Genomic DNA, 18,958 nt, shown 5'->3' with positions numbered 1-18,958 from the left:
TCTTAAAAAGAAGAGTAAAATCATTTAATCGCTTGGCATCAAAGGTGGATGAGAAGTTCTTCCACTGGGAAAAGACTCTCCAGGCAGCCTGTCACAGGAGTGACCACGCAGTGGCAGCTCTCAAAGACCACAGACGTGACCCGCTGTTCCCTACGCGAATAGGGGGGTTTTAGTTAGTTCCATAACTTGCTCTTTATTTCCTGGGGTTGTTGCAGGTGGATTTGCAAGCTGTTAGCAATGCCGGGGAGCTTGTGCAACTTAATCGCACAGCAAACTATTGTTCTCGCTCTTTGTTCCTTTTTTTTAAAAAAAAAAAATAAATAAAATAAAATCCATGGCTAAGAATAGATGTAAGACTCTAGCACTACAAAAACGCTGCGGTCGCAAAATTTAAAAGTTCAGAGGATTTACGAGGGTGGTTCCTCTTGCACTTTTCAAAAGTGGTAGGGGATTTTATGGCTGTTCCTATATTTTAGGGTTTCATTTAGCTATTTTTAAAAGGGTAGAAAATGTTACAAGCACGCAGCATGGCTAAACTAGCACAGGGGGATGCGGCAGCAAGGTTGGGCTCCAACCATGAAAAAGCAGATTTTAATCGTGCGTGGTTTATTCAATTACAGTGATAACTTGGGTTTTACTAGGATTGGACATAGTTCTCTGTTTTCATTTGAAGATTGAGCCAGATTACAACTGACACACAATTTGTGGAAGGTACTTGAGCTGTGGACTGGAAGGGCAGGAAAAAACGTTATTTTTGACATTTTTGTAGAATAGAGGTTCTTAATTTTGGTGTCTCAGACTCTGTCTTCACTGAAAAAAAAGGCTTCCCCCCCCCCCCCCCCAGGAAAAACTATTTGATTTCATTATCTTGATGTGACAACCTGCTGGAAAAGTAGTTTGTGCTTTGGTGGTACCATCAAGGTGAGCTTCATACCCCCTTCAAAAGCTTTTAGCTAACTCACACTGAACCAAAGTAGCATCTCCCGTAGGATTTTGCATGAAAAGGATCATCAATAAAGTTAAAAATTAATAATTTACCTGGAAAACACAACTTCAGCTGTAGTATCAGTTGAGGCAAGCAGTGCTAATCCCAGTCTCGTATTTCCTGACATTTCCATATTGGAAATAATCCATAGTTCCATCTTCCAGTTCCTCTGTAGATTCACGGAAGCCAGGAATTCTGGCTTCTCCCCTCTACAGAGAGGCGTTGCTTTCATCTAGCCCAGGATTTTTCACTCTTTGAGTGGATTCCTGGCGATCTGCTGCAGAGGCGGATGTGAAGTGCCGCCACGGCACGTGCTCGCCCGCGGAGGCGCTTCGGAGGAGCGCTCGCACGCGATGTTTCCCTGGCAGCATTTTCCCCATCGTGCTGGACAACTGTCGAGGAGCAATATTAGATCAGACCAGAGCAGTATTATACCAGCTCAGAAGTAAATTATTTCTAAAGCGGGTGTATACAATAATATATGGAGCTGGGGGGGGAGGTTTTTTTTTTTTCACAGTTAGTTAGAATTGGTGTTGAGGTCAGTTGGCGATGCCCTGTTGCTTCTCAACTCCCTCTTCTTCAGAAGCAGATGTTGAGGTTCTCTATGGGAATTGTCTTGGGTAGATTGTCAGGGGCAAAACTCTTTGGGTAATAGCTCCAACGGCTAAATAAAAATTTAAAAGAATTGCCCCGCCTCATCGGGTCTGCTCGGTCACTGGTAGAAAAGCATCGTGCTGCCCGAACCCTGCTGCTGCACGAGCATCCCTCTGGGGTTGTCCACAGCCTTTTTCCTGCTGCAGTCGGGACCTGCAAGGTGGGGAGAGACTGGATAAATGGAAGAAATGTTTTACCATGAGCGGGGGGAGGCGCCGGCCCAGGGTGCCCAGAGCAGCTGTGGCTGCCCCCTCCCTGGAAGGGTTCAAGGCCAGGTTGGACAGGGCTGGGAGCCCCCTGGGCTGGGGGAAGGGGGCCCTGCCTGGGGCAGGGGGGGTTGGATTAGATGACTTTTAAGGTCCCTCCCAACCCAACCCAGTCCGTGATTCTATGATTCTAAGAGGAATGGTTCAACGTTAGAACAGCAGGATGGGCGTTGGGGTCTGGACCCTTCCCAGGGCGGACACTCCGCGCTTGCTGCTGTCGGGGACCGTGCAGGGACCGGCAGAATTAAAACCCACTTTGCCATCTAACAAATGCCATCGTTGTTTTAGTTGCTCATTAGTTAATTTTCTTCTAATGAGGTTCTGTTAACATAATCGTCTGACGTTGGGGAAAAAGAAAGTGTGGGGGGGGAGAACCCGAGTTAAAAAGAGCCTAATTAGCAAGTTAATTATAGCGATCAGGGAAATGTTCGGGTTATATAAATAAGCTATTGTTATGCACACACAAGCCAGGCCATGTTAAAAACTGCCGCTGACTGTCGCGAGGTCAGGCAAACGCTGTAACGTAATTCAACATAAAAGAGAAGCAGGGCTTGTTCGGCGGGACGCCTCATTAACTCTTGGGGTCCTTTCCTGCCAAAACCAGGGAGGCTGAAAATCCGAGCGGTTCCCCTTCCCTCCCTCCTTCCCTCCCTCCCTCCCTCCCTCTCTCTCCACCCCGCAGCTGAAACCAGAGCGGGCAGGATCGGGATCGGCGGGGCTGGGAGGTATAAATGGGGGGGCAGCCCCTGCCCCGGCGGCAGACGGTGCGGAGGGGCTGTCGGTGATGCCATCATGCCGAACAAGAAGAAGTACAACGTGAACGGAGATTCAGGGATTAAAGCCCAGGTGAGGGCAGTCTTTAGTACCCTAATACCATTTTTCTATTTGCAAGTACATTTGTTTCGCTCTACCCCCGCTTTTTTTTCACCCCCTCTTTTCCTTGCTGTTCCCCCCAGTCACTTTTTTTCCGGAGCTGAGTGCGTCCCCCTGCTTAGAGAAAAATCCCGATCTCCGGAGGACTTCTTTTCGTTTTCTCTCAAGAGCAGGAGGTTTGAAATGGTGAAGTGTTGAGCCAAACACGTTGCTCCGGGGTTGCTCTTCGGAGCACCGCGGTGGAGGAGTCGATGGGTCTGCGAGCAGGGAGGTCGCCCAGGAAAAACTCGGATGCCGAGACTTTTTTGCCTCGGTGAAATAGGGTAGAGCGGCTCTTCCCGGTAGCAGCCTCAGGTCGAAGTGAGATGTAGCTCATTTGAAACGTAATGAGCGTGCACCTGCATTTAGAAGTCATTAACCCCTTGTACCTCTGGAGGTGCAGTTTTGCAGCTCGAGTTGTGTTTTCCCTGCTGGAAGTTGAAACCAGCGGCGCTCGGGTAGCCGCAGAGCGGGTTGGACCCCTAAATCCAAGGCGCTGGAGCTCTCAGAGGCTTCTCCTTTGAGCTTTAGCCTGGGCCAGGTTGGCTCTTACCTTCACCCTGGAACCAAATCACCGTTCTCGTCCCTGTCTTGCACGCCCCCAACTTCCCAGCTGGGCTGGAACGCGGCGCGTCGTGCCGTCGGTCCGCCGTTCAGTAAGGATTGAAACCAGAGCTTTGATCTGGGTAAGCGAGGTCCGTTTTTCTCCTTCTGGCTGGGTCGAGCGTGCGTTGCTGAGATCTCGCCTCAAAAATCAAGACCCGTTGTGGAAACTGGCTTAAGGGTATATTCCTGCGGGCACTTTGTCCCCGTCGCGTGGCCCTGCGATACAGAATCTAGCACTGAATGAAGGCGCATGCAGCAAACGCCTAAGATCCAATTCCAGCATCCTTTCTTGTCTGCTCTCCCTGTGGCTCAGAGGATAAAGCCCAAAGACGTTTGGTGAAGTCTCAGCACTCGCTAGAAGCAGACCTGAGCCTTGACCGGGCCCCTTCCCAACGTTCTTCTCATTTGGTGCTTCCTTCCCTCTTGGCAGCCAGTGCCTTGCTCAGCTAAAGCTAAACCCGGCTTGTGACAACGTTTAAAGGCTTTAAACCCTTGAAGGGATTGAGGGCAGGATTTATTTTAAAGTCTAGTTCTGGTACTGCCTAATTTGGTTCATGACTTATTTGGCTTTTCGGCACGTATTTGCCTATCAGTCCTGGATGTGGAAGTACTTTAAGAGCTCTGAATGCAATTATTAATATTACTGTGCCACTTGAAATAGTTGCAGTGAGTGTCCTTGAAGAGATGATGTGGGAAAGGAAAATGTTGATGATAATACGAATTATTCACCCTTCCAGCCTATCTCACTTTGCCGAGAGCATCGTTTCACACAAATAACCTGATGCTTTGATGAAACTGCTCAGCGGTTGAGCGATTTGTTTTAAATGAAATAAAAAAAAAAAAAAAAAAAAAAAAGAAACCAACAAAAAACCCCAGTAAGTTATTTCAAGGCCAACAGCTTCTTAGAAAAGGAATAGAAAAGCTGGCACGTGTGCACGGCGACCCTGTCCTGCCGGGATCAGAGGTGTTAATCTGCAACGCAACTCTTGACTGTAATATGAGTTTGGTGTGGGTTTTTTTTTTTTTTCTCCCTTGTGTGTTTCCTGATCTGGTGTCATTATGTTGTTTGGTTTAAGATTAGCAAAAAACCCCAGAGCTCCCAGGTGCTGCCGCAAATCCTCTCCCAGGTCTTTTCCCTCCTCCCCGGCAGCTTGGGCTGGCTGTCCCTGGGCCAGCTCAGGCTCAGGTTCACAGGGGACTCTGAATTAGCCACCCGAGACTCCCGTTGCCTTTTTCCTTCACTTACTGGCCCAAAAAGTAGGGTACCAGTAACATCACCAGCCCGTCTCAAGTGCAACGTCAAGTACCGCTAGTTAAACCACTGAGCTTGAATCTGAGGTCCCAGAACCGGGATCAAATTCTTTCTGGTTAGATGACTTTAAACAAAACTAACTTCTCAAAATACCCCAAGGCGCTAGTTAATAGACTCAATTAATGGCTTTCAGTATTTTGGAGATGTAAATATTTAACCCCGTTGTACCAGATTGAGTCAGTTTGTGGTCGTAGCAAAGTCCAAGGAGATTTGCAATTGGAAGTCGTGTTTCCAGTTTCCCTGGGATTGAGCGCAGATTGTGAACGCAGTGGGAGCGCCAAGGGTTGGCTTGCGAAGCGATGGGCGCTGGGAGTTAAAGTATTTCCTACAGCTGTAACCCTCTTCTCCTGAATGCTTAAATACAGCCCAGCAGCCACATTAGAGGGAATTAAAAGGGATGTCGAGCTGCCGGTGTGGGCTCGAGATGCCCCGTGTCCCTTGGGCCAGGCAGGTGGGCTCGGAGCAGTTCTGGTGCCTGTTGAAATGTGTCGGGGCACGGAAGGGTTGAGTTTCTACTGTAGAATCACTAATAATCATCTCTAAGAGCAGATGTTCAGTGTATGTGATTTGAGGAGTTTCTAGTAAGGAAATCCTGATTATTTGGGCAGCTTGCTGTTCTTTTCAAGCAAGGGCAGGAGTAAAATGAAGCTTGGAGAAAGAGGTTCTTCTATAAATATCAATGTTAAATGTCATTTTCCCTTTAAAAGTGCCTGGATAAAAGTGTCGCTTCTTTGCTTATCCTTTCTGTCCTCTGCATGCTTTGGAGCAGATCAGCTTTGCTGACTTAAAATAAATATTTATCTCTTGGCTTGGCAGTATCACAGCCACGACACGGGCCAGGCTGAGCCTGGTCGTGCTCGACTGCTCTCAAACCCGCCGGTGATCTCTGGGGGCTTCACACAGGTCCCTGCAGAGTCTGAAATCTTCAGTCCTTGGTGATGACTGAGATGGAAGTGGGCTTGATTCCTCATCTCGGGTTGAAGAGGTTGCTCTTCATCACCCACAACAATTTGTTGCGATGAGATGAGCTCCATTTAAAAAGAGGGTAGATGCAAAATGCCACAAAATATCGGCGCTGCATCCATTGCTATGGTATTGTCGTAGGCGTTGCTGGTAAACGATAGTCAGCTCCTCCTCTCCAACTTGGATAATTACATTTGGCTAGTCTGCACGTTGCTTCATTTACATGCCTTATCCTTCCTTTATTTGTATAAAGTTGTGTACTCTTAAATACAATATTCTTAAATACTTGTGTTCTCCAGGCATCCACGTTCCCAACGGTTACAACAGCTTCGAGTGATGTATCTGATCTCAAACGTTTCTCAATGCAGAGTGCAGCTGGAAGGGGTATTCATTACCAGAAGTGGTTTTATTTCTGCCTTTTGTATTTCATACGGCAAATAGGGAGCACCTCATCGTGGTCACCACAATAAACGTTGCGAGATAGGTCAGTGTCCACGTGAGCTCTGCGAACGTTGGGTGGCCCCCGGCGGGGCTTCTCTTCGGACAAATAAAAAAATAAGTTTGTGTGTGATGGTGACAGAAGCTTTCGGATTTGTATGGTTAAAAGAGGAGCTTCAAGGTGTTTGAAAGACAAGCGTGTCGATGCTGCGTCTGGTGGAGGGTCTAGAATTAAACAAAGTAGTCAATTTGGCGTACCCTGTCCCCAGTTAAATAACAGGAATTGCAATCCAGCCCGTAACTGAGACGCTGTCGGTGTCTGCTCAAGGCTTTGGGTTCCTGGGATCGACCTTCTGTGTTAAACTCTTGGGTTTTTACACCTGACTCAACCACTCTTTTCTCTTAACAGATCCAGTTTGCTGACCAAAAGCAAGAATTCAACAAGCGCCCGACGAAGATTGGCCGCCGTTCGCTTTCCCGCTCCATCTCGCAGTCCTCGACCGACAGCTACAGCTCAGGTGCGTGCCGCCCGCCGCCGTTACAGCGTCTCGGCAGGCCCCAGCCTTTGTCCTGCCTTTTGCTCCGGGCTCTCCCACATCTGTTGTGCAGTCAGTAGTGTCGGAGGGAAAGCGTGGGAAGAGGGTTGCTGCTTTTTTTCGCTTCTTCTTGTGCGGTTGGATAGAAAATTAAGTTACTCTGATACTCGCGACACTTCTGATCTCTCCTTAAAGCCCTCGTGTGCAGTCGCTGCTGGCTTTTCTCCTCTCTTCCCCTTCCTTTTCCTTCCAGGCTCAGCAAAACAGTGTTTCCATTGTGTTCGTGCTTGCACGTCATCTTCCCTTCCCGTTCTTGAATAAACCCAGGTGGGGACAACTTGAGTGAGCCATCACCCCTGGGGTGGCTGCATTCCCATGGGAAGGGCTTTTAGGAGGAATTGAGGCACATGCACACCCTGTCCTCCTCTCCAGAGGGGACGTCAACCCAGGCTCCAGTTGCACTTGATAAACCACCTGGATTACGACTGTAACATTATCGTCTTGGGCAGCATGTTTTAAGCTGGCATTAACGGTTAGACTTCTCTAGTACAGGTCTGTGATTAATACAGCATTTGTACAGGCTTTACAACTCCATCCCACACCTAATCAGCAGGGTGTATTTTATGACTGTCATTTTTGAAGACTAATGGGCTGATGAGCCGGGCTAATGCCATCATGTTTGCTCCCGATTCACAGCCGAAAGAACTTGGAGCAAGTCTGGGGAATTCGCCGCCGCCCCTTGCACTTAGCATCTCCTGCTAAAGCATCAGCAATTGCAATTAATTAGCCTGTGAAAGTATTCTGTTTCCCTCCTATTGAAAGCTGCTAGGCTGGCAGTCAAGACGGAAGGCTTGTGTTCCCAGGACGGTTGCAGGATGGGTGGATAAATCCCGTTAGTACCTCTCAGTGTGGATCTTTGTCATTCTCCTTTTAGAGCTGAGCAGTAGCACAGTCTGAACAACCCATTTAAGCCCTCCTGGGATGGGAGAAGGCTGGAAGAGAAGCAGCATGAGGAGCAGAGAGATGGTAATAGAGGGGAAGAATCATAGAATCATTTAGGCCGAAAAAGATCTTTAAGATCATCGAGCCCAACCGTCAACCCGGCACTGCCAAGCCCACCGCTAACCCACATCCCCACGCGCCACGTCCACGCGTCTTTTAAAGACCAAAAGGGATGGTGACTTCACCACTCCCCTGGGCAGCCTGGTCCAGTGCTTGACAACCCTTTGGGGGAGGAAATTTTTCCAAATATCCAATATAGACCTCCCCTGGCAGGGGGGTTTCCTCTCATCCTATCACTTGATACTTGGGAGACCGACCCCCCCCTCGCTCCAACCTCCTCTCAGGTAGCTGTACAGAGCCATCAGGGCTCCCCTCAGCCTCCTTCTCTCCAGGCTGAACCCCCCCAGTTCCCTCAGCCGCTCCTCACAAGACTTGTGCTCCAGACCCTTCCCCAGCTTCACTGCTCTTCTTTGGACGCACGAGAGCCGCGTGGAGGTCCCAGGGTTTGGAGATGGTGGGCAGGAGTGAAGACGTGGAGGTCCTGATGTTTGGGGGTGGTGGGTACAACTGAAGAAGTGAACAAAAGCCTGAGGCGGTGCTTGGTGGGATGGTAGTCGTCCCTGCATCTTTCCCCAAAATGATGGGGAGGTGCTGGGGCCCTTTTAGTGATGAGAGAGAAACAGGAAACGGCATCTCTGCAAATGGCCGGTGGCTCCTCGCTCTTCCTGCCCACCAAAACTGGAAAAGTTCGATCAAAATCATCAGCTGGTCCCCAAAATACGCACAGCCTGTGAGGTTGCGGTGTGGAGCAGCGTACGCCAAGATGCGACGCGTCGTTAACTGGGCTTTGCTAGAAGTGATAATGGGCAAAGTGGTGGAACACGGAAAACGGGTGGTGAAACACGGCACGGGCTGCCCGGCGGGGGGGTGGGTGCCCCCTCCCTGGAAAGCTTCCAGGCCGGGTTGGACGGGGCTTTGGGCACCCTGGGCTGGTGGAAGATGTCCCTGCCCGTGGCAGGAGGGCTGGACTAGATGACCTTTAAAGGTCCCTTCCCACCCAAACCATTCTCTGATTCTATTATTCTATGAAAAAACCAGCAGAGACTGTTGAACTTCATCACCTGGTTGCTGTGAAGTGCGCAGAATGAAAATGCTAATGATCCGCGCTGATCTGAGTCTTCAAATTCAAATTCAAAGTCTCTTACCCATATTTGCTACGCGCCGCCAGTTTTCTGTAGTTGTTCCGCTTCATTTAAAGCGAGTAGTTTTTCTCACTGGGGAAATTAATTGTTTTCTGTACCGTTTGGGGGTGGTGTATACGCCCAAGGACGCGCCGTGGTGTTTAACAGCCTCTGGTACTGCAAACCAGGGAAAAGCACCGACCTGACAGCTCAGCTTTGGAGTCGGGGGGATGTTTTGGTGTTGTGCTGGGCAAATCACTTGCATTTTGGTAACTGCCCTTCCCCTGTCTGCAAAACTCCAATAATCGTTACCTGCTCAAAGATTTGGGGGGATCAGCTGATTTATATCAGCCCGGTGCTTTGACTATTAAAACACTCAGTGTTGTGCATTACGTACCGCATACACGTTACGTGGGTCCTGAGGTGAGATTAGAACAGTAATAGCTTTAATTAAAGGGGATTGACTTCATTCTCGTGCTGTTTCATAACTCTCAAAAGGTTGTACAGAAAAGGAACGAGCTTTGTCTTTTTAGCTGGGCTGTAACAGGGCCGGGTTGCCCTTTTTTTTGCCCTTACTGATGCCAATACTACAGATGTCAGTGGATCCTCGTCTAAAATATTAGCGAAGCGAGACTTTGCTGAATTTAGGCTCTGACCTGGTCTTTGCTGGCTTAGGACACGGGCTGCAGGTGTCTCCTTTTCCCCCCATTTTTCCACTGGATAGCAGTGCCTGAGACCTGCTGTTGTTTTCATGTCATTCTCTGAAATGATACCATCTATATGAAAAAGCTACATGGCTCTACAGAATGCCAACCCCGGTTATGAAGCTTTCATTAATCAATTTGGGGCTGATTTGAGATGATATTTAGGAGACTGACTGTCCCATCCGTCAACTGGCTATTTCTAAATTATAGATGCTTGGGATCCTTTCCCTTCTGCACTTGTTTTTCATTTTACAGGAGCGCAAGGGCAAAATTTACTTTTCATATATTAGTATGCTATTATACTACCCTAACAATATTAGTTTAATTACCATAGTACTGTATGCACTGCTCTATATCATACATATGTAACAGTAAAGAACCATCTGCATATGAAAATCTGGCTACCATCTAGGCGGGGTTTTTTGTTTAAAAAAATTACCTTCAGCTCTCAGAACCAAGATCTATGGTTTTAAAGAAACCTCGGCACAGATTAGCTGTCTTCAAGGAAATAATCCTCCTTGAACTAATTAATCCTTCCTTCTGGAGTCCTTGATACACAAGAGTTTGGTATTATATAAGGTCCTCTTTTGTTATTAAGCCAGGCTCCTGGTCCTTCAAGATCTTCAAGAGCACAAATTCAGAAATACGTTGCCGTCAGCGTGTTGTTTGCAGGGTCGGACTTGCCTTTCCCACCCCGCTGAGGGGGGGAGTCTTTGCAGAGAAATTTCAGCAATGCATAATTCTCCTCCCTAAGCAGATTAAGACCCGAGCGGGTCTCGGGGAGCCTGGCACACCGACAGTGGCAGCACTAAGCTTTTTGTTTCTTGGGATCATTCAAACGCTTCACGCAAGCTAGAAGAGAAAGGAATCGGCTTGCTGGGTGCTGCAGGAAAGACAAACCCGTGGCCGTGCTGGGCGGGGGGAAGGGTTTAACTCCTTGGTTTGGGCTTTCTGACGTGAAAATGCTAACAGAGCCATTGAAATGCTGGGTAGGGGGTGGTTTGCCGTGGAGACGGACTAGGAAGCATCACTCCTCTTTCCTTTCCAGAGGACCTTCCCAGGACCCAACTCAAAAGCCTCATCCACGTGGTCAGCTCCAGGTTCTCGGAAGGGGCTCTCGGTATCAGTCCTCACTCGAGGTCTGGATGCCTCTGGAAAGCTGCAGCTCTTCGGGAGCATTGGTGGGTGGTGATAAGACCATGGCTTCAACCCGAGTTTTCCGATGACGCTGTGTAAGAAACGCTCGCCCTTGCTTCTACCTTTGGCACAGAATTGGGGTCAAAAGTTGTGAATCTGTGCTGACTGTTGGGTAGAACAGCTCCCTTGGGTGTTTGGCGTAGGTGGTTCCCTCTTGGAGACTGTGCCTGGGAGAGAAGCTAGCTCATGCATGCAGCAGCACCTCACCCAACGCCAGCAGCTGTTGAGTTTGGCTACGCAATGTTGCCTGAGTAAAGGTTCCACCAGTTCTCTTCTGGCGTGGAAGAAAGAGAGCTCATCATCGAGACAGCCGGGAGAGCTTGCCATCACAGGTGATGCCCTCACACACGCACACCATTTGCTAGCGATGCACAGTACCGGCCAACTCCACTGTTCTACAAAGGTGGTCCTCTTCTGCTGTAACAAATAATTTGATGCAGGTCTTGCGTTCATTTTAGAAGAACCACATGATCTGGAGAGTAAAGACTTGGAGTAAAACTTCAGCGCACTTCCATGAGGAATGGGGGATGGCCACGTGGATGAGGCTTTTGAGTTGGGTCCTGGCAAGGTCCTCTGGAAAGGAAAGAGGAGTGATGCTTCCTAGTTCATCTCCAAGCCTTATGCGTTGCTCTGACTGCTGATGCCAGCCTGTTGTGGTTCGGGCCTGATTGGCAACCAACCCCCGCAGCTAATCACCCTCCCTTCCCCCTCCCCACCTGGGAATGGGGGAGGGATTAGAGGGGTGAAGGGAGACTCGCAGGCTGAGATAAGAACAGTTTAATAATGGCAATAAAATGAGAACAATAACGATGATGGGGAAAACAAAAAGAGATATATAAACAGGTGATGTACAGCATAATTGCTCCCCACCCGCTGACCAATCCCCAGCCCGTTCCCGGCCAGTGACCCCGAGATACCAAGATCCCACAATCGCAATCCTGGAAGCGAGAGAGCCCCTTCCCAACCACCCCTCCTCTATACAGTGAGCATGACGTGCCACGATATGGAATATTTCACTGGCCAGTTTGGGGCTGGTGCTCTGTCCGTGCTCCCTCCCTGCGCCCTGGCGCACGGGCAGGACGTGGAGAGTCGGAGAGTCCTTGACGTCTCGGCAGCAGCTGAAACCATCAGTGTGCTATCGGCATTCTTCCCACACCAACCCCAAAGCTAAATCCAAAACACAGCACTCATCTAGTCCCTGAAAAGGAATATTAACTCTATTTCAGCCCAAACTAGGACAGTATCCACCCCTTATTCCATATCATTTACGTTATGCTCAAGTTCCATATTACCCAGTACAGTCTAATTGATTCTGGGTTTTAGGCATGTGCACACAGACATCATTCCCTCAGTCACTGGGCCATCACTGTAGAATGTATCATAAGTTCATTTGGTTCATAACTTTGCATTCCATATGTCATAATAGTCTTTTAAGGCGGGAAGGGTGATTCTTGGTCAGTAGGGAATAGGTGACCAGGTGGCCTTGCAGGAGGAAGGCATGCAGGCCCTGTTACAGTTGGAACGTGTGGCTGATGCATCCGACACCGTCTGTATTCATGGTCTATGGGAGTCGTTGGGCATCGGTTGCTGAATCCAATCCTTACTCTGAGTTCATGTGTTCCTTCATGAATACAATGCCATTATATAATATGTATTAATCATAGTGATGCATTGATAGGGCTGTTTGGTGATTGGCCTAATACAGTTCAATTTATTGGCTATTTTCACCTAACATTAAGTCCCCTTGAGGCACACATTTTACTTCCCCGTTTTCCTGCATTACCCACCAAGTGCATCCAGGTCCTTGTGCAAAGGTAATTCCACATATGGGCTTACCTTTACCTGAAGTGGGAATAACCCAGACAGCCTGTCCTAGCATGTTGTTAAGGTGTGCTACTGGGACTTTATCTCCATCTACAGTACGCAGAAGGTTGGACTGGGCAGGGCCAGCCTGGTTGGTAGATCCTCTAGTATTGACTAACCAGGTGGCCTTTGCTAAATGTGTGTCCCAGTGTTTAAAAGTCCCACCTCCCATTGCTCTCAGCATGGTCTTTAGTAACCCATTATACCGTTCGATTTTCCCAGAGGCTGGTGCATGATAGGGAATGTGATATATCCACTCAATGCCATGTTCTCTTGCCCAGGTGTTTATGAGATTATTTCAAAAGTGAGTACCATTATCTGACTCAATTCTTTCCGGGGTACCATGTCGCCACAGGACTTGTCTTTCAAGTCCCAGAATAGTGTTCCGGGCAGTGGCATGGGGCACAGCATATGTTTCCAGCCATCCAGTAGTTGCTTCTACCATTGTAAGCACGTAACGTTTGCCATGTCGAGTTTGTGGAAGTGTGATGTAGTCAATCTGCCAGGCCTCCCCGTATCTGTACTTTAACCATCGCCCTCCATACCAAAGAGGTTTCAACCTCTTAGCTTGCTTGATGGCAGCACAGGTCTGACATTCATGGATAACCTGTGATATAACGTCCATAGTTAAGTCCACCCCTCGGTCACGTGCCCATCTATATGTTGCATCTCTTCCTTGATGGCCCGAGGCGTCATGAGCCCAGCGAGCCATAAACTTTTCGCCCTTATGTTGCCAGAGTTTGAGTAGCTACAGTGTCTGTTGCCGGAGTTTGAGTGGCTGCAGTATCTGGTGGGGGTGTTGGAGTGGCTGCAGTATCTGGTGGGGGTGTTGGAGCGGCTGCAGTGCTTGTTGTTTTGCTCTCTGATCCAGAGACCTCCTTTTTTTGAGGGCACTGTATACTGGTGAGCAGGGCTCGGTAGGCATGGGCCAGTCCCCAGCATGTTGCCGTGATCCGCGTCTCTCTTGAGTTACCAGGATGACAGCATATCTCTCCTAAACATTTTACTAGCTTCTCAGGATCCTGCACTTGTTCAGGGGTGAATTTCCAGGACACCGGGGGTGCCAACTCTCCTAAGTACTTGCCCATGCTGAGTATGAATACCAGACTAGTCTCAAGACTGACAACCTTATCGTGCCATAAATCAGTATTACATAGTACAGCAAAGCAACAATCTGAATGCAACTCCCATGGGTGATAAGCAGCAGCATGGGGAATATATATGGCAAGTAAGGTGACATATAGCACAACTGTAACACGAAAGACCACGATTCCAGGAGCCATTCGATCGACATTATAGCAGGATAAGCAGTCGACATTTTAACAAATTCAGAAGAGCACACAAATCAACCTGTTGTTATCTCAATCCTTCGGGCCCCACGTTGGGCGCCAAAAACTGTTGTGGTTCAGGCCTGATTGGCAACCAACCACCGCAGCTAATCACCCTCCCTTCCCCCTCCCCACCTGGGAATGGGGGAGGGATTAGAGGGGTGAAGGGAGACTTGCAGGCTGAGATAAGAACAGTTTAATAATGGCAATAAAATGAGAACAATAACGATGATAGGGGAAAACAAAAAGAGGTATATAAACAGGTGATGTACAGCGTAATTGCTCCCCACCCGCTGACCAATCCCCAGCCCGTTCCCGGCCAGCGACCCCGAGATACCAAGATCCCACAATCGCAATCCTGGAAGCGAGAGAGAGAGAGCTCCTTCCCCACCACCCCTCCTCTATACAGTGAGCATGACGTGCCATGATATGGAATATTTCACTGGCCAGTTTGGGGCTGGTGCTCCGGCCGTGCTCCCTCCCTGCTCCCTGTGCCCTTGCGCACGGGCAGGACACGGGCAGTCGGAGAGTCCTCGAAGTCTCGGCAGCAGCTGAAACCATCAGTGTGCTATCAGCATTCTTCCCATACCAACCCCAAAGCTAAATCCAAAACACAGCACTCATCTAGTCCCTGAAAAGGAATATTAACTCTATTTCAGCCCAAACTAAGACACAGCCCTAGAAGATGAAAGAGGTTTGGTCTCCCACGTAGGAGCCTATTCCTGAGGAAAAGAGGGCACGAAGGGTCTCTTCACCCAATCCGGATAAAGTGGAGGCAGAGGTGGTGGCTACTCCATCACAGCTCAAATTGAAAATGGACTCTACAGGTTATGTTAGTAATCAGAATGGATGGGAAGAAGGATTTCTAACTCCATGAAAGGCTCTTCAGTAAATCTCTGTGTGTCATCTGCCATAGACGAGTTGCCTAACCAAAAGTTTGGAGACGTTGATAGGGAGGGGAGACAATTATTGACAGTAACTATAATTTCTTCCGTGTTCACATGCACATCCATGCCCGGTAGCCATATGTCATCTTAAAGAAGCATAATCTGATTCTGTGAGACCGTAGGTTTGCTGTCCCCTGTAGCCTCCTTCCTGCAGAGAGAAGTGGTGCCATCTTCCTTCCTCTTTTCAAAAGAGCAAGAGGGAGGCAGGGTTAAAGAAGATCCAGAGAAGCGAAAGATGAAATACATGGCCAATTGCTTGTTATTTATAATAGAAAAGAAGGGGGAAATTCAAGGTCCGTAGATGTACAGAGATGTTGGTTGGAAGGAACCACCAAGGTCGTCTCACCCCCCTGCCCACTCAGAGCAGGACATCACCAGCACAGGATCAGGTGGGCGATGGCCCTCTAACCAAGTCCTGAAATCCTCCAAGGATGGCTCCGTGGCCAAGTGCAGAGCGGTGACGGGCGCCGTTCCTCGGGGGTCGGGGCTGGGCCCGGCGCTGTTTCACATCTTCGTTGGGACACGGGCAGTGGGATCGATGCCCCCTCAGCAAGTTCACCCGTGACCCCCAGCTGCGTGGTGGGGGACACGCTGAGGGCAGGGGGGGCATCCCGAGGGACCTGGGCAGGCTGGAGAGGGGGGCCCGGGCAAACCTCGTGGGGTTCAACAAGACCAAGGGCAAGGTCCTGCCCGTGGGTCGGGGCGATCCCCAGCACAAACCCAGGCTGGGCCCTCGAGGGGTAGCTGGAGAGCAGCCCCAAGGAGAGGGACTGGGGGGGTTGGTGGGGGGAAAACTGCCCGTGAGGCAGCCCCGTGCGCTCACAGCCCAGAACCCCCCCGTGCCCTGGGCTGCAGCCAGAGCAGGGGGGGCAGCAGGGCCAGGGGGGGGATTCTCCCCCTCTGCTCCGCTCTGGGGAGACCCCCCTGCAGTGCTGGGGCCAGCTCGGGGGCCCCCAACAGCAGAAGGACCCGGAGCTGCTCGAGCAGGGCCAGAGGAGGCCACGGAGATGCTGGGGGGGCTGGAGCAGCTCCCCTGGGAGGCCGGGCTGAGAGAGTTGGGGGGGGTCAGCCTGGAGAAGAGAAGGCTCCGGGGAGCCCTTCGAGCGGCCTCCCAGGGCTTAAAGGGGGGACAGGGGAGGGGGGGAGTGGCTTTTTACTGGGACGGGTAGTGATAGGACAAGGAGTAATGGCTTCAGACTGAAAAAGGGTCAATTTAGATTGGATATGAGGAAGAAATTGTTCCCTGTGCGGGGGGTGAGGCGCTGGCCCAGGGTGCCCAGAGCAGCTGTGGCTGCCCCCTCCCTGGAAGGGTTCAAGGCCAGGTTGGACGGGGCTGGGAGCCCCCTGGGCTGGGGGAAGGGGGCCCTGCCCGGGGCGGGGGTGGCACTGGGGTGCTTTAAGGTCTCTTCTATCCCAATCCAGTTTGTGATTCTATGATGATGGAGAGCCACCACCTCTCCTGGTAGCATGTACCAACGTTGCATTATCCCCCTGATGAAGAAATTTCTTCCTACCATCCCATGTGAGCCTCCTAAGCAGCAATCTGTGGCCACTGTCCTTACTGAAAAATGTTGAATTTGAGCAAATCCAAGGACTGAGAATACCACCATAACTGAATAATTAACCAGCAGCCCTCACCATGGCATTGTTTAAAATTAAATAGGGTCTTGTATCTATCCTGTCTTAAATTACAAGTCTTTAATGTTTTGGAAGTACTCAAAACATTAATAGGCGTTTTTGTTGGCTTGAGAGCTGTAAAGGCTTAACATTTGGGAGGAGAGGTGGGAGAAGGCCTCAGCGTTGCTGCAAAGCATGAGGAGATGGGCCCCTGGGGGGCACAGCCACCGCTCGAACTCATTCCCTCCGATGTGGTGGTGCAGTAGAGGTAGATGAGAGCGAGGAGATCATTGCAGGTGAAAGCTGACTGCGGGGAAGTGGTCACTGTAAGGAGAAGAGGAGATCCCAGCTGAGGGTGGAAGGAGTTGGCATGTGCCCATGGAGAAGCACGTGCATGGACACATCCAGCAGATCATCTGCGCCTTTCCACTGCAGGTGGATTGGCTTTGGGGAATATTTTGTTCTGTCTCTGACCTCCTTTTCTTCCTCCAGCTGCCTCCTACACAGACAGCTCTGATGATGAGACCTCCCCCCGAGACAAGCAGCAGAAGAACTCCAAAGGCAGCAGTGATTTCTGCGTGAAAAACATAAAGCAGGCAGAATTCGGGCGCCGAGAGATTGAAATTGCTGAACAAGGTAAATGGGGCGTGTTCCTCAGGCTCCGCGTTGTCTTGTGGGGTTCTTCCTTCCCCCAAATCCTCTTCTCGCGAGGTCCAGCGATTGGCGATTCCTTGACACCGTTCCTGGTAGCGATGGGAAAACTTTGGTGGGATTTTGTGGGATGGAGAGGAGTTACAGGGTGATGATGCTACAGCCTAAAGAGTAGGGAAAAAACCCCAGAGGGTTGTTGGGTCCTTTTCAGCTGTGCCATGGCTTATTTGATGCTTGCTCTCAAGCCTTTAGCTTTTTTTTGAAGCTGCCAGATCTGTCCAAATTCAGAGGAGTACCAGCTAGCAGGGCAAGAAGTGATGCTGGCCGCTGCTTCTGTGCCCATCCCTCTTTCCGTCGCTTTGATGGACCTTTTTTTTTTTTTTTTTTTTTGTCCATTTTGCCTTTCAGAAATGCCTGCGCTGATGGCTTTGAGGAAGAGAGCTCAGGGAGAGAAGCCACTGGCTGGGGCCAAGATCGTGGGCTGCACACACATTACAGCGCAGACGGCTGTAAGACCCCGTCCATCAACTCCAGACGGGGATTTTCCCCGGCTTACACTCTGAAACAGACCCCAAGCAGTTAATATGGACATGCAGACTCTCAGTCCAGCCCCAAGGAAAAAGAGAATGGTCGATTTTGTGGATGTTTCTAGGTAGACAGAGCCTGTGCTTAAAGGTGCTGCAATGCACGTATCTGTACGGCACTGCTTGAGTAGTGATAACTAAGGGAATTGAATTACCTGCATCGTACAAGCAGGAGGAAGTGGCAGTCAGTCACCAGGGCACTTATGCGATCCAAGAGCTGTGGTTTCTCCTCCACACATGGGACAGGAGTGCTTTCTGCTGACTAGAGTTGGGACTTTTCTGAGAGAAATCTGCATATATGCATATTTATATACACCCCCGCACCTATATATGCTGCATATAGAATATACTTTGAAGTTTTTACTTCCTCCATTTAAAATTGTAAGAAAAAAAGTAATTGCGAAATAGGTCTCTGTGCAACTCTCTAACGACCCTGATGCTACTTGAAACCAACTTCAGACACCCCCCAGGAGCTTTCCCACAGATAGCACGTAAAAATCCCAGTCGTGTATTGCTCTTTGCATTACATATTGCTCTTTGCGTTGCTCTTTCTGATTTTTTTCACTCAAACCCAGGTCCTAATGGAGACTCTTGGCGCGTTGGGCGCACAGTGCCGATGGGCTGCCTGCAACATCTACTCTACTCTTAATGAAGTGGCTGCTGCCCTTGCCGAGAGCGGTAGGAAACTTCACCCTCTTTGTCCTTCCTGGTTTTAAAATACTTTAAGAGACAATCCCCACTGTATTTAGCTCATTGATCATCTCTTACAGTTTTTTTCCCTTCGTTCTCTTCAGTTTAGAATAAACCTATAGGAGGTAAGCAGCACAAGATCAATCCCTTCCATTGGTCTGAAAAATCTCAGAATAATTTTTCTCTGGAGTATAGAAGGACGTGGTACAAATGATGGTGATTCACGTTATTCGCCGAATGGGCTGGGTCAACCTGGAAGTTATTTTGCTAAAAGAACCTTAAGCTAAATTTTATTTCAGTTCCATAAATTTGAGTCATAGCTGTAGCTAAAAGGGGTGAAAAAGGGAATTTTTGGGGGGACAAACCAGAAGCTGTCCATGTTGCTGCTCAACTGGGAGATGCCCTAATTCAGGTCCTGGTTTTGCTGGGGAAGGCCGGGGGGGTTTCACCGTGAGAGCTGGGAGACCCAGGAGAAGCCAAACCCGCCAGCCCGCCTGTTACCTGGTCTTGCTCGTTGAAGCT

The 18,958-nt window shown here is 49.6% G+C and overlaps 1 protein-coding gene across 3 annotated transcripts in view; it reads left to right on the top strand.

Moving 5' to 3' along the window:
- The window catches only part of AHCYL2 (adenosylhomocysteinase like 2), a 111,391-nt gene that overhangs the window by 72,303 nt on the left and 20,130 nt on the right, over nt 1–18,958 (top strand). For 2 of the 3 annotated variants that reach the window (XM_042791942.1, XM_032986776.2), the window contains exons 2-5: nt 6,546–6,654; nt 17,004–17,147; nt 17,571–17,671; nt 18,322–18,424. In XM_042791942.1, coding sequence (XP_042647876.1) covers nt 6,546–6,654; nt 17,004–17,147; nt 17,571–17,671; nt 18,322–18,424 — 457 coding nt within the window. Of the gene's footprint in view, nt 1–2,653; nt 2,752–6,545; nt 6,655–17,003; nt 17,148–17,570; nt 17,672–18,321; nt 18,425–18,958 lie in introns of those variants that run through there. The other variant, XM_032986777.2, reaches the window with a different exon arrangement.

The sequence above is a fragment of the Tyto alba genome, unplaced genomic scaffold (genome assembly GCF_018691265.1).
Source record: "Tyto alba isolate M040663 unplaced genomic scaffold, T.alba_DEE_v4.0 Super-Scaffold_2, whole genome shotgun sequence".
NCBI lineage: Eukaryota > Metazoa > Chordata > Aves > Strigiformes > Tytonidae > Tyto > Tyto alba.
This window is presented reverse-complemented; position numbering and strand designations above follow the sequence as displayed.